General features: G+C 38.6%; 1 protein-coding gene across 2 annotated transcripts in view; it reads left to right on the top strand.

Moving 5' to 3' along the window:
* The window catches only part of znf704 (zinc finger protein 704), a 74,236-nt gene that overhangs the window by 1,030 nt on the left and 57,785 nt on the right, over nucleotides 1–15,421 (top strand). The window contains exon 2 of one of the 2 annotated variants that reach the window (XM_041809357.1): nucleotides 10,412–10,581. In XM_041809357.1, coding sequence (XP_041665291.1) covers nucleotides 10,412–10,581 — 170 coding nt within the window. Of the gene's footprint in view, nucleotides 1–10,408; nucleotides 10,582–15,421 lie in introns of both variants that reach the window. The other variant, XM_041809356.1, reaches the window with a different exon arrangement.

Below are 15,421 nucleotides of genomic sequence, written 5' to 3'. Positions count from 1 at the left end.
TGATAGGGCCTGCGCAATGTTTATGTGGGTGGGTAAGCCGAGGCAAACAAACACGCTCTGACTGCAGCGTTTTGGGCCAATGTAAAGAACCGGTGTGAGGTTTTTGCATTGCATTCATTTTGGCCGCACATGTAACATTTATTACACATTATTTTGCACATCTTGCTTGTGTTGCAGGTTTCCATAAAAGAAAATGCTGCATGTTTGGACATTTTCATTGATTCTTTTTGCAGCTTTTCATCTGAATATTGTCTTATTTTGCACAAAAGCCATTATTGTGTTCCAGTAAAAGCAGTTATTGCCAGCTTTCTTGGCTTTGGCGAAGCAAGTTTCAATAATGTCCAAATTTGCTGTCGTGATTTGGACCTAATTAGCAATGACCTAATTGCTTTCATATCTAACTTGTATGCTTTGGTGTCACATGGCTTCAGATAAAGATTTTGCAAGGAAGAGGAGCCAGTACGGCTCTAGGATGAAAGCAGTGTATCTGGCATTGGGGAAATGTATGTGTATGCCTCTGTGTGTATCCTGTCCTTTTTTAGTGAGGGAGAGACTGAGGAAAGCATGTGACTGAATAATTGCTTGTTTACAGCCTGATTTTGATTGGCTTTGAATGGTGCAGATGATGCCTCCTTGCATGCACCATATGTGTTACATTTGATATATTATTGAGTAACTTCCAGGGTCTATTTGTGAGTCTTCTGTCACCAAAAAGGGAATGTTCTTCTGACTGTGTTACTACGCATACTGGAGTGCTCACATTTCCTTTTTGTAGATTGCTTAAAATTGGGGAGGGTGATCAGATGCAGCTGCACTGATCCCAAAGGACAACAGATATTGGATCTCGACAATGTCAAATACAGCAGCAAGAAAATAACAGAGAAATGCAAAGTTGGGTTCTCCTATTTTGCATTTGCAATTTTGTGCATGCAGCACTGCACTCACAAAAGCTGTAGCACAATGCCTTACAGTCACCAGTGCAGGCTGGAGTGGTGCAGCTGGGGCTGAGAGCGGAGTCCTGTCAGCACAATGGTCAAGTCTCTTTCAGCACTTGGTTCCCACTGAGGTCGAAAACAAGCCATAAAATGAGGAGGAGGGGTCTGCCGCGTGTGTGCGTGTGGATTCACATGTACTGCCATTTGTGTGCATGGGTGTTTAATAAAGAAAGAATGAATGTGCTTTTCTACCACATGAGTTTGTTGAATGAGTTAGAGCTGGCTAATTATAAAAAGTGGGGCTTGTTTGTGAGGGAATGCTGCCCTGTTTCAGCAGCAGCTGTACTGCTAACAAAGCGGGCACCCCCAGGTTGGCAATGGGTGGCGTTCTCTAAAGAATCTGGATACTTGGCTTATTGCCCAGAATGCCCCTTGTTTTTGGGTTTGAGAAGGAGGGGGGAGTGGAGGATACCACTTGTTGACTTGTTGGTTTGTGCAGTGTTACACAGATCTGTCACTGCGAACAAAAAGGCGTTACTTGTTTTTGTTTTGCTGGATCTTTTTTGTTGTCCTTCTTCGCAGTTGTTGGTAGTGTTGATCGTACGCCGTCGTGGGAGTCAATGAAGCAGGCTTGTTTACAGAAGCTGAGTGACTCTTTGTTCTGAAGCGCTGGTCCCAGGAAGGCCGGCGTCGGCTGTCCTTATTGGTTGGCTGAGCAGCATCAGCATGAAGCACAGTGACCACAGGGTCATGTCTGGATGCTGTTCCCCCACTGTGCTGTGCTGTATGAGTAATCTTCAGGGGTAAAGAAGGTGTATGTTTATATAAGACTTTTGTGGGCTATAAACACACTGGACAAATATAATACACACATTTGCATTCCATTTTATCCAAACTAGTTGTTATCTGTGTCTTTAAGGTATTTATGTTTTTAATTAGCAAAACTACTAAAATTTGGTCGCATATTGTAATATCCAAATGGGACTAGGTTACCTGAATGCAGTTTAGACAAAGAGCCTACTAAAGATACTGAAAAAACTGTAAAACAAGTTAGTTTACTGTGGAGTTGGAGCCAGCTCTAAAACTCAACATTTGTTTTTATCATCTGACATATAAGAACAGTTTTCATATTGGTGTACTAAGGCAAAAATATAAACCGATAACAGATTAAACTGTACAAATATGGGCTCTATACCCCCAAATGCTGTTTTCCACAGAATGACTTTGTACCTTGGTAGCAGAGTTGTCAGGGAGACGGGAGGGTTGTAACATTTTTTAATTAAGTCATATTCAATTATAATTTTCTGTTGTTTATATACAGTGATTGGGCTTCATCCTCTACTTATTTTAGTGTATATTAGGATTGGTTGACATAAAGGTAATAAGGTATCAGGGTTGTGTTTATAATAAATGCTTTAAGAATGTGTCTCCATTTCCAGCAGCAGCACCAGTGTATTTACCAATGTATGTATGGCTAATTTGTCAAATGTATCCACCTTATTCCTAGCCTCCATGATACTTAAAGTGATACTTAAAGTGACTTATTGGAGCAAATGCTGGTGCCTTTTGTTAAACTGGCAATTTGCATGGTAACCATATGCAATTTGGAGATTAATATACATGTAAACATCATCTGTTCAAACAGGTTAATATGACTCCTCCGTCTTCTACTGGAGGGGACAATATGAAGAAATTGCCTCTGATAAGGCACATGAGTATATAAGGTACTTGCATAGCAGTAAGGACGATTGTGTTTTGTTTAAAAAGTTGGGACACAACCTTGTATATGTTAAAGAATTTACCGCACACAGTCAGGGCTTAAACATTTCTTTTTTTAAAGATTTATTTTTGGGCCTTTTCATGCATTTATTTGATAGAGTAAGGACAGTGGATAGACTAGGAAACAGGGAAGAGAGTGGGGAAAGACATGCAGTAAAGGGCCACAGGTCGGATTCGAAGCTGGGCTGCCCGCGTACATGGGTAGCGCCTTAAACCACTCGACCATCTGCGCTCCCACAACCTTGTATATTTCAAAGAATTTACTGCACACAGTCAGAGCTTAAACATTTCTTGAGTTTGGGGGCTTTCTGAAATTCTTATTTCAGCAACTAGTCTCTATTTTGATGTGTGAACTTAAGTGAAACACGTCCCTGATGCATCAAGACAGTGAACATCATATTTAAAACACCCCTGTTTAAGAGAAATTTAACTTTGTCTCATTATTAGTACAACCACAAACAGAGCAACAGGTAACAGAACTCAGGCATTCCAGAATATAAAACTTAGAACTTTCAGCTTAAAGTAATATTTAGCTAGATGCTTGATTATAAAGAAAAATAAAGCTCTACTCTCTAAATTGAGAAATTATTCCTTTTCAAACAACCACTGTTGACACTCAGTCACTGTAGTAAGCCACTGGAGAAACATGTTTTTCTATTTCCATTACATCAGTGGAAGTTCCACTCACAATAGGACTAGGCTGTGTTCCTTTTCTGATACCCTCAAACCTTCCCCAAATTTGACCTGGGTATAGGGTATTACCACCAGGTGTTTAAAAACCACATTATGCAAGCACTTTCTGGCATGCATAAGCACAGTAGGCAGAGCATATGCCTGTTCAGGCATTTCATTCAATCCTTTAACAAAGTGCATTGAGTCTAAAAATAAAGGCGTTTCTCACTGAACAGGTAAACTGAGGTACATCAGGTGTCTTTTTTTCCCTTTTTATCTCTTTTTGTGTAGTAGCTCCTTCTTCCCCCTATTGTTAAGAGAAAATATAAAATAACACTCAATAGCTATTCACATACAGTATTAGAAATGTGAAGTAATGTTTAATGTGCTTTTAGACAGATAGAGATGGAACTTAAATATTATTTCTTTCTGCATTGTGCAAGATGGCATGCTCTGTTGAGTGGCGACTTCTCTTCATGGGATTCCTATAGGAAGTTGCAGACCAAAAAACACCAATTAACTTCATCTACATTTCACATAAAAGGGGTTAAGCACAATGGTTTAATTGTGCTTGCCTTGGCCGCTGCAGCATACAGCCCCTATGGTTGTCAATAGCCTAAACATCATAATTAAAACATAGCTGATAGTTTCGTATAATGTGATTTTTAAAAAGGGGTGGTAATACTGTATACCATGGGAACATGTGATGATTTTTAGCAGTATTAAAAATGGATAGCACACAGTCCTAGTGTGGGTAACAGAAGACCTCTATTCCATTCTTTTTCTCTTCTTGGCATACAAAAACACACACTTCCACCTCTCCTCTATATCCATAGCAGCTTGTCCTGCCCCTCCTCAATTTTTAGCTTTGTTTCTTTGTGTGTACTTGAATCTTTTGACAAAATTTATCAGCGTTTTTTCTGAAGAGGCTCAAACAGGGGATCCCCGTGTGGAGGCTCATTGACGATGACACATAGGCAACACTCATCCAAATTGAGAAGAATTGGCAGAAAGCAGCTGCAGAAAAATATTAAAACAAAGCTACAAGGCTTCAGTTTTGGCATGTAAGATCATTGCTTTTACTGGAAGGACGTACAGGCACAGCACATTTATTTTTTTCAAGGGCTGATGCCTCCCGGACAGTTGGTTGATGAGCTCTTGTATGACGTAAAGCTCATTACTGTGAGTCAGTTGTTATTTCAGTACAACATAGTGTGGTAAAAAAGAAGTTATTATGCTGCAGAACATTATGTTTATTTTGAAGTTTATTTAGACTAACAATCAGGCTGAAGTGACTTCACTGTCACAGATAAGGCTGATTTAGAGATAACGTGCAGCATTTCATGTGACCAATCGATTGGTCAATGAGTGGTTGTAACTTCAGTTGACCAAAGTTTTCTTTTGTTGACTACAAAGAAAAGGTCAGAAATATTCTTGGGTGGCCTAGATAAACTGAGTGGTCACCTGAGGATTGTGGAAAGCACTTACTACTTTAACACAATGATGTACACAGTAAACATGGTTTGAAGAGTGTGTAACTTGAGGCTGTTTCAGTGCAGCAAAGGAGCCTCATTTAATCTTTAACATTCCTGATACACAACGATCTTACTCTTTGTGCAAATACAAATACTTCCAACAACAAAGGAACATATGACCTGTGAGATGCTGCTGGTTGGGATTTTATGACTTTGGGTCCACAGGATTCAATTTATGGTCTGTGTCAGCTCTTTATTATGACCTCTTGACCCATAAATGCTGAAGTATCTTTAAGCTTGACAAACTGCCCAAAGCAAGGACGTTATGAGTTTCTCTCTGAGTGTTTGTGAGAGAGGATGGAGAGGGGGGTAGTGAAGGGGTATTTGGGGTATCTGCTCTGGGTATTCTATGTGAACAGCTTTTACACATGCAGCTCAAATTTCATAACTGATTTGGCATGCTGCACAATTTCCTCCTCTGTGAAATGTCATCATTCATAAGCCAGGCAAAAGGACGGTATCACCACAGAGTACACTCATCCTACACACAACACCTAATCTTCCTGAAGCGGGTGTAATCCATCTTGTTGTTTTACCCAAGTCTGTGTTTTCACAGAGCCGTTTTTGCACACCACTGACTGCTCATGCGACTGGCCTCGATCATGAGGGATACTGGATACTCATTTCTTTGTCTTTTTACGTCATTAATCAAAGTAAAATGTCCTTCTTGTGTTTGTGTGCATGTTTGTGTAAGTGATTGACTAGGGTGCCATTGCCTTTTCCACTGTCGAGCCTAATCGTGTTACAGTGCTTTGAGATAATAATCTTGATCACTCACATGCTCACACACACATGCATAAATACACACTGGCCTACATGTCATACTCCTTTATGCACTGTTGGCATGGGCAGCCACGTATGTCACTCTGAATGTGTTTGGTGTTTTTATTTGTTTTTTTAAGAGTCTGATCACCTTAGAACCTGGAGTGATCTGTGTTCCTGTGTGTAGAGGTGCATGCAGGTGTTTGTGTAGAAATGATGCCATTCGTTGCTGTTGTGTAAGAGAAGAGATGATATTGGGCGGCCCTTTTTTCTCACTTTGTTACAGGTAGGCGTTTTCAGAGCGCTGTGATGAGAGAAATGCTTTTCTTTTGTTATTGCCTGTGTGCCAGTGATGAGTTTTTGTTGGTAAATGTGTGTGGTGCAGGGAAATGTCTTGTATAACACACTTTGCTCCGAGGAGCACGTTTGTGTGTTTGTTAGTGTGTGCTGTTGCTTTTAATCAGAGCAAGAAAGGATTCAGAAAGAGTGAAACAAGTTCTTTTTCCTCCATTTTACATGGAAATTCTCTTTATGTTGCTGTCAAAAATATAATGTCTAAGTTTCTACATCTGAAGGTTATCTACTTGAAATTGTTGACATTTTGTAGTCTCTTTTTACACATCAACACCTCATAGGGCTGTAACAGTATTTGTATTCCTGTCACAGTTTAGTACAAGGATTCACACTATGAGTACGTCTGATTAGAAAATAAAAAGGCAATCACATAAGGCTGTATTTACACACCAGTCTTTGTGGAAGTAATGCTGCTAACTATTTGCTAACTGCTATCAGAGCAGATAGCAGCAGGAGCAGGTCCTTTGGCTTTGTATCCTTTTACTGAACTTCTGTACCCTGTTTTTAAAACGCCCCTGGATGTTGAAACAGAGAGGGTTGCAGACGTTACTGATTTTAACACATTTATGCACAGATATGCAGAAGTAGGGGATAGCAGCTACAACTATGTATTAAAAGTCCCTGTAAGGTGTAATCCGAAATGTGTGTCTTAACACACTAGATATGTTGGGATAAGGTTGTTGTAAACATGTGAAAACACTGAGATCTATGTGTGACTGAATATTGGATTTAGACTGTTGGAAAGTTGTGCATCTCTTTCCTGGCTTGGTTCAAATTTGCCGGCCCACTACATCACTGGTCGCTATGGGAAATCACCGCGCCCCCTATTGCTACTAGGGCTGCAACAAATGATTATTTTTTATGTCGACTAATCTAGCGATTATTTTTACGATTAGTCGACTAATCATGGCTATTTGGCATACTATTTTGGATCCCCGTTTTTCCTTGCCTTCTTATGCATGCACACTTGTGAAAACTTAATTGTTTAGCAAATTGACATGACATGTCAAGTCGCTACATCATCAAGGTTTGTTTTTCCTCTAATATAAAAGTATTGAACTGATAACTAAAGTAAATTGCACACTAAATTGCATTACTGAAAAAAACGTTACCCTAGCAAATATCAAAGATGGTTTTCCGACTGATTAACATACGGCACCAACATTATAAGTAGGCTACTGGAATTAATCCTCGCGCCTGAAGCACAAAGGGCTCAGTAACTAAATGCAAAAGATCTAAAAGATATATTAATGCAACTTGCAAACTTACCTACTTGCGGTATTTGAAGACGCGGCAGCTACAGTGTGTTTACATTTCAGGTGTTCGTGCATTGCTGTAGTGCTGCCACGGTACGAGAGTTTGACTTGACACAGTTTGCAGTTGACTTGTTTCGCCGATTTGTTTTCTGTAAAATGTTCCCAAACTTTGGAAGCTCTAGGTCGGCTTTTTGGTGTGTTCTCCGTGCTTTCCGCCATGCTTAACTTCTTCTTCTCACTTTCTTTGAATAATGTAAACAGTGGGAGCGATACTGCCCCCACCACTTCCTGAAGTGAACTGCAAGTACAGATGAGTCCTTACCGGCTGGTACTAGATTTTACCTATATAAAAAACAATAATACGACGCGTTGACTCTTGAAGTCCTGCATCGACAAATTTTTATAGTCGACACAAACGATTATGTCGACGAATCGTTGCAGCCCTAATTGCTACAGCAATATAAAATCACAGAGCAGTTCACCTTGTTAGCTGATCATTGTTGTTGGCTGATGTTACTGTCTTATTGAAAGTAAACAGCCAGCTACATGCTATATTTTTGTTCACTGTGAAGTAAATTTCCCAAATCTATCAGCCATGGTGGCCTGTGGGTCATTAATAGTATCATAACAGAGAGATTTGTGCCAGAAAACAATAAATTTAATCCCCATCTTCTGTGTGTCTGCTTTGGCAAAGAGCCAGAAAGCTGCGCTCTGGCCATAGTTTACCATAACGGCAGGGGGCAGGCTAATTGCTGGATTGTTTGTCTATTTTTCAGTTAAACCAGATGCAGCAGGAACAAACATCTTACCTGCTGAAGATGTGTTTTAATCCTGTTTTACTTGTCTTTGGTCCTGGATGATTAAAAGAAGTGGGCTGTTGCTGTCTCTCTCCAAACAGACACACTTGTCTGTTGTCTGTTAGCATTGTGATGCTAAAGTTTAGTAAAGTACCAGATGATAGACAAATTATATTCCTGCCAAATCGGTCGCAATAAAAGCCTCCATTGCTAAACATAAAGACTTTTATTTTGAAGAGCAGCATAAAGACATGGAGTGCTTTCAGCAGCAACTTAACAACAAAGACATCTCATAAAAAGGAGAGAGACTTAACATAACTAAGAAAATAAAATATAAGGAGTACCTCGTGTTGAATACAGAATGACGACATGAAGCTGAAACTTTTTAGCTCTAAACTTGAGTTATAACATAGCAGCAGCAGACAGATGAATCCTCCATTCAGGTTGTAGCTTTTTTTTTCTTTTTTTTTTGGCTTATTCAGCTGACACACCCACAGCATCCAAGAGCAGATATAACTGCCCCATTTTCCCTGATTTTGAAGCTAATTTAATAAACCTAGAGATGTTTTTCATGACTTAAAATTTTGCCTGGTGGTTCATAACACAGTAGCCTGTCATACAACAAACCTAAAATACAGATTTTTTTCAATCACTTTACAGGGACTTCTAATGCTCTGGTAAGACCTTATTAAAACACCCCATCCTGTGCTTTCATTAGCTAGTCTGGGGTCCTTTACCAGTATACACAAGTAATGATTTTGCACAAGTAACAGCTGCGACAGCTTTTTACTAACAACTATGTAACGTCACAGCACACTTCATAACTCATACTTATGGTGCATTGCACTGTGTAATATCAGATTAATAATTTCTGTGTTTATGTGTTTTTGGATCATTTCTATTTGTTTTTCTGATGTTTAACACACCACAGGCTTTACCAACTATCAGAGGAAGATCTAAATTACACAAACTGGAAGAAACTAGAGATGCACAGATTTATCACTTCCACATCGGTAACAGCCAATGTGGCCCTTTTGACAAACATCAACCAAAGACAAATAATATACGGTAGGTACGGATTGATATGAGCAGGACATGCTTATCTGTTGTGTCACATCGATTTAATGTTGGTATGCTGGCACACACCTAACAGCTGAGTCAGAAAAGAGATTTATTATTGGACAGACGATTTGACTTGTTGGACAAACTCTGATCAGTTTCCATGGTGAGGAACATGAGAGGAAATGTTGGCACAGTGGGGATGTTACATTGAATAAAGTAGTTATAAAAACAACTGTATCAGCCATCAACCCTTTTTTTTTTCAATCGGTGCATCTGTACAACAAACTATAAGTAGAACTTCTGTCATTTAAAAGTGATAAATGCGAGAAACCCAGAAATCTAACCCAGGACATTATATTGCTTTTTTCCCAATGTCACAAACTCGCACTGAACTGTGACCCCCAATCAGAGGTACGAGCCGAACCTTGACCGCTGTTCAGTTACACCTCCAGTCTTAACACCAGTGTTTTTCTGCTTATGGCCGTCTCCTTCATTTCCTTTCTATTGTGCTGCCTCTATCCATTAATTAAATACCATCAGACCAGCTGCTTTTTTGTGTTTCTCATGCACGATAAAGAAGGAATATGGACCAGCTAATGAAAACAGCCCTCCATTTTTTAAACAGTATTATTCTACTGTAATCTACCATGTTCTATTAGTCATCTAAATATTTTTCTTTCTCTTTGAAAGTTTCAATAACATTACAATACAGATGCATCTAAAATTAATTTCAATGAGAATAAATTTTAGGATCATGCTATTTTTGTTTTCTTAACCTTGCATCTGCAAAAGGCTTACAGGTGCTTATTTTGCAACTGATCATTGTGCATTTTAAGCTTCTCCATTTAGTCATGAAAAGGCTATTTAAAGCTCAAGAGGCCAGAAATTTTCCTTGGACTGTATTGGACTGTGTGTGCTTACATTTGAAATACAAACATAAAAATCTTCTAAATCTGGTAAACATGCTTTCAGCATCCTCACCCCAAAGCCCAGACTTGAAACTACATTCACTTTTCTATTAAAGAATTTATTTTTGTTCTTTGGGTCATATTATTGTAGGTAATTTAACTTGGCTTATTTCTTAGTATAAGCTTTTTGCCTGCATAAACAAAGTACAAAACATTCTCCAACATACTAAGGCCTATTTCTGTACTTCTGCACTACTAAACCCTTGTATTTATGAGCACGGTTTCCAAGTTGCTTGAATCCTTTTTTCTACACATCCACTGACTTCTTCTCTTTGCATCCCTTTCCAGCAGAGCTCCAGTAACGGAGCTCCAGAGAGCCATAAGGTGGAAGCTGGCTCCCTCAGCCCAGAGGCAGCAGAGGACTGCAGGCGCACTGGTAGGGACCCTGACACCCGATCAGTGTCCCTGCTGGAACAGAAACGTAAAGTGGTCTCCTCGAGCATCGATGTCCCTCACGCCAGGTAGGACAGAGTTATGTGTGCATGTGTGTGTTTACTCAGGCATGCATGTGCACAAACATGCCAGTTCTCTGCCAGTGACAGTCTGATTCATGTCCTAGAGGGAGTTTGGCTTGAGTTCAGGCTTACAAAGTTCATTGAAGGTTTATGACATAGATATGTCATCTCGTAAATAGGACACAGATTATAAGAGCTGATTTTCCTTTTTAATCTAATCCTCACAGCCATTTTGGCAGACCACTGAGTGCAATGTTATGTGACAGGGGTTCACTTTTTTGCCATTACATATGTATATTTTATCATTTGCCATCATGTATGATACGCTGCACATCAGTGTCAGTATATTGCTAATCCCATGCCATTAAATGTAATGTTACAGGCCTGTCCTAAACTTGAAAGGTCTCTTTTGGAGGAACGCCATGCTATATCCTTGCTAAAGCAATTTTAATTCTGGGTATTTTGATGCCATGCTGCGTATGGTTTCCCACACAAACTCAAGGCCATCAGAGTCAGTTTATTCAGAGCATTGTATCCTCCTTTTTGTCTTGTCTCTCACATTTAAAGATGAGCTAGATACATTTTAACTAAACACACAGTTTGAGAAAAATGCTTGAAAGTTGTGTGTAGGGCTGGGCAATTATTGCAAATTAGATTAAATCCCAAATGACCTGCTACAATTTTCAAATCCAGACAGTGCAATATTTCCTTAACCTGAAATGAGTCAAAATACCACTTTGATACAATTTTTTGCAGCAGAGATTTTCTGCTGTACACATTATGCAGACATTCAAGTGTCTTTTTATTAGAATAGTTTACAAAATCCTACTTCTGCTCTTTGTGTGTATTATTTTCTTAATGAAAATGAGAATAATGTGAAAAATTATCAATCCTTTCAGTATAGCAACGGACAATTTTGCTATATGAGCTAAATCCCATTTAGATATATATATTTTCAAATCTTTCATACCTGGATTAATTTATCTTATATTGTGGCAGTTATAATTTAGAATGATTCATTGCTTGTGTTTGCTAAACAATGCATAAGATGAGGAGCCTAAACATAATTGCATATTGAATGGTAATTGCAATATTGAGGGAAAAATCGCAATTAGATTATTTTTCGCAAATCGCGCCCTGGTTGTGTGGGAGAAAAGCGTTTACTTTTATTTTTTATTGGAGTTTGGTTGGCTAATCTGTCTGATTCTGCAGTATGTAACAGGATTTTATACAAAGAAGTAATTTTAATATGACGCATGAGCTGTTCCCTCACACATTCAGCAAACCCTTTTGCAACACAAATATTTTTTTTAACATGGTCAGCATAACCTGCGACCGAAGCTGTTCCACAATGGGGCAATTAAACATTAATAGGCTCCAGTGCATGGCAGCAAAGAGCCATCTAATAAAGCAACAACACTCTCTCACTATTAAATGTGAAACACTAATACCTTGTAAAGCACTGCACTTATTATCGAACATCACTCCCCATTACTCGTCCTTGTGCAGCTGGGAGAGCCCAATCGATGACAACTTGCTGAAAACTACAGTAAAAGTCGCCTATTTGAGCCGCTTTATCACTGCGCCCTGAGCCCTGCTTTAAATTTAATAGTTATTTGCTGATGAATCATTGATTTCCAGCTCTCTTGTCGCCCATTAAGAGGAAAAATCTCTTTTTAAAAGGGATCTATCTCATAGATTAGACAGAAGTTTTACACCTGTCTCACTATAATTACCTTCCTGCATAGGGATTGCTATAATATTGATATGTCTATGGTTATTGTGGAATGGCTTATTGATCATCTCGCTGCCCTTGCACAAGTTCAACTTGATGTCTCAGCTCAGGGACGATCACTTTATAAACTAAGCTGCTGTTTATCCTCCTAATGAGACAATCTGACATCAAGAAAGCTTGGGGGAATGCCTTATAAATCAGATTTTACCTTCCACATAAAATAATGATGATATAAAGAGAAACCTTGAAATTTAAAAAGCTTCTTCTCTTTTCAGTTGGCATATTCAAGTTTTTTTCCTCTGATAAAATCTCAGTGCCAGTGAGTGTTGCGTCTTTATTTTGCCTATCCAGACATCTTTGAAGTATTTTAAGCCATAGGATTGACAGCCTATTTTCTTCATATAAAGTCAAAACAATCAGAGAGAGAGATGTTAGATTTGTTTTTGGATGCTATCTGGTATAAACATTAGTTGTTTGCTTAGCTGACAAGAATTGAGCATCATGTTTCTATTTCTGTTCTCTGATTTAGTTATCTCCTGACAGGTAGGCAATGGAAAAAATAGGCATGTAAAAGCCATGTGTTGGGAAAATGCCTTTGAAGTAATCAGAAACATCCTTTATTTTTTGTAGGGGCTTATGTTGTCATTCAACATCTACATATATTACAGTGTTTATATAATGCAAGTCATTTTCTATTTTGACCTACAATATGGTGTCTTTCTGCAACTGACATTGTAGGTTGAAATGAGTGTCCTTAGGTTTCTATCAGGTCTGTTAAGATTAATCGCATTAATTGCAATAAAAGTCTGCAATTAGTGCACTAATTTTTAAAAATTATGATTCATCACATGCTTTGTTGTCCTTGTTGTCTGCATTAAAAAAAATCTGCAATCTGTGTTATGAACCACCAGGCCAAATGTCAGTTATGAAAAACATCTCCAAGTTTATAAATAAAGCTTCAAAATCATGAAAAATGATTGCAGTAAAATCTGCTCTATTGTGCTGTGGGCGTGTCAGTTGATTGAAAAGCCAAAGCCACACCCACTCATGAGAAATACAGTCCTCTGACATTGAAAAAAGAGCTACAACCTGAATAGAGGAATCATCCGTCAGCCTTACTGCTATTTCAAAGCTCTTTTTTTAAGCCACAAGAGAACCAGTCACATTTATGTCATGACAGATAGACAGTTTAGAGCTTATGTGTCTTGGTTTTGTTTTCTCGTTATGTTCTGAACACTCCAGGTATTCCTCTTATCTCATTTTCTAAGTTACATGAAGTTATGACTCTCTGTTTTATGAGACGTCTTTATTGTGAAGTTGCTGCTGTGAAAAACTTGGCAGGAATAAAACATAACTGACTAAACTTTAACGCTGCAACTCTGACAGACAGGAGGGATTGAATTATTGCCGCTTTGAGAGAGACAAAGCTAAAGTCTGATTCTTTAAATCATCCAGGACTAAAGGCAAGTGAAATATGGATTTAAACACACACTCAGCAGGTTAAATGTTTGTTCCTGCTGCGTCTTGTAAGTGAAAAATAGACAAGCCCTCCAGCAATTAGCCTTCCCCCTGACCTTACACTGAACCCTGGCACAGAGCACAGCTGGCTGACAGAAGTTAGGGATTAAACTTACTGTTTTCTGGCACAAATCTCTCTGTTATGATACTTTAAATGACCCATAGGCCACTGTGCCTAATAGATTTGGGAAATTTACCTCACAGTGGACAAAACAGAGCATGTAGTTGGCTGTTAACTTTCAATGAAGGCAGTGACATCAACAACAGATTGTATTGATATAAACTGCCCTGTGATTTTATATTGTTGTAGCATTAGGGTGGTGGGGTAATTCCCCATAGCAGCCAGTGACGTTGTGGGTCACTATATTTGTCCTGCCCAAATTAAACCAAGCCAGGAAACAGGTGAGTATATTTCTAACCGTCCAAATTCAAAATTCAGTCACACATAGATCTCAGTGTTCACGTGTTTACAGTAACCTTATCTTGACATAGCTAGTGTGTTAAGACACAAATCCCTTAACTAAAAATTGAACACAGATATTCCAAAGCTGTGAAAATGATGTTGGACTTTAAATGTCTATATTCTTAAAACTAAATGAAAACCTACATTTCTTAGTTCTGTTATATAAATTAACTTGTACATGCCACAGAATAAAAAATAAATGAATAAATAAATAATTTCAAAAAATGAAAAATATGTGTTTTATGTTTTTACCGCGCCTCCCTCCTTACTAACATACATAAACACTTAAAGACCATGCTATTGTAAACAGCCTGGGAATATGATTTGACTGAAAGACTCTTGTACCTCTTGCATTTATTCTATCCCAGAGGAGCTACAGGTAAGCCTCAGCCTCTTAAAGTTATTGATATTATGATAACTTAGAAGCATCTGTTACTCACTTATTCAACAAGCAAACGTTTGTTCGTTCATGCTTGCTGTCAGACCGACCCACATTCACGGACAGACACACAAACTATCCCTCCTCTATGTTACACATAGACACGCACAACTGTTCCTCTTGCCCTGTGACTGCAGCTCACGCTTCCTCTGTCCTGTTAAAATTTTAGCAGACATTTAGAACACAAAGTAAGGCAAATATCATGGATTACATGAATGCCTGACAGCCCATCGCTATTGTTTTTATCCAGTCTTGTATCATAACAGAAACGCACCCAAAGTTCTGCCAGAGTTTATACAATAGCAAGCTATTTTTAGATCACTAGTGTCTCATCTCCATCATGAGACACAGTTGATGATGAATATACCTACACAATTTTTCCACTAATCATCAGATTATAATGAGAGAAGCACTAAACTAAGCGAAAGTAAAGTTCATCAGCTGTCTGTGTGTGACGTAAACAGCTCTGCGCCACACCAAGTGACGCCATAATTGCACAACACACCGAATCAATACATGAATTCGTTGCCAACACTTTAAGTTATTGATTTTTATCTACTTTAACGATTCGTTGTTGCAGCCCTAACTCGCATACAGCTCAGTGGACAATTCAAATGTCATCTGCACCTTCTGTTAACAAACATCTACCTTTTACCGGTTCCTTTATTTTAAAGTTTCTTTTTTCCATTGT

This window comes from Cheilinus undulatus, linkage group 16 (genome assembly GCF_018320785.1).
Source record: "Cheilinus undulatus linkage group 16, ASM1832078v1, whole genome shotgun sequence".
NCBI lineage: Eukaryota > Metazoa > Chordata > Actinopteri > Labriformes > Labridae > Cheilinus > Cheilinus undulatus.
The sequence above is the reverse complement of the archived record's forward strand: the minus strand, read 5'-3'. Positions and strand labels throughout refer to the sequence as shown.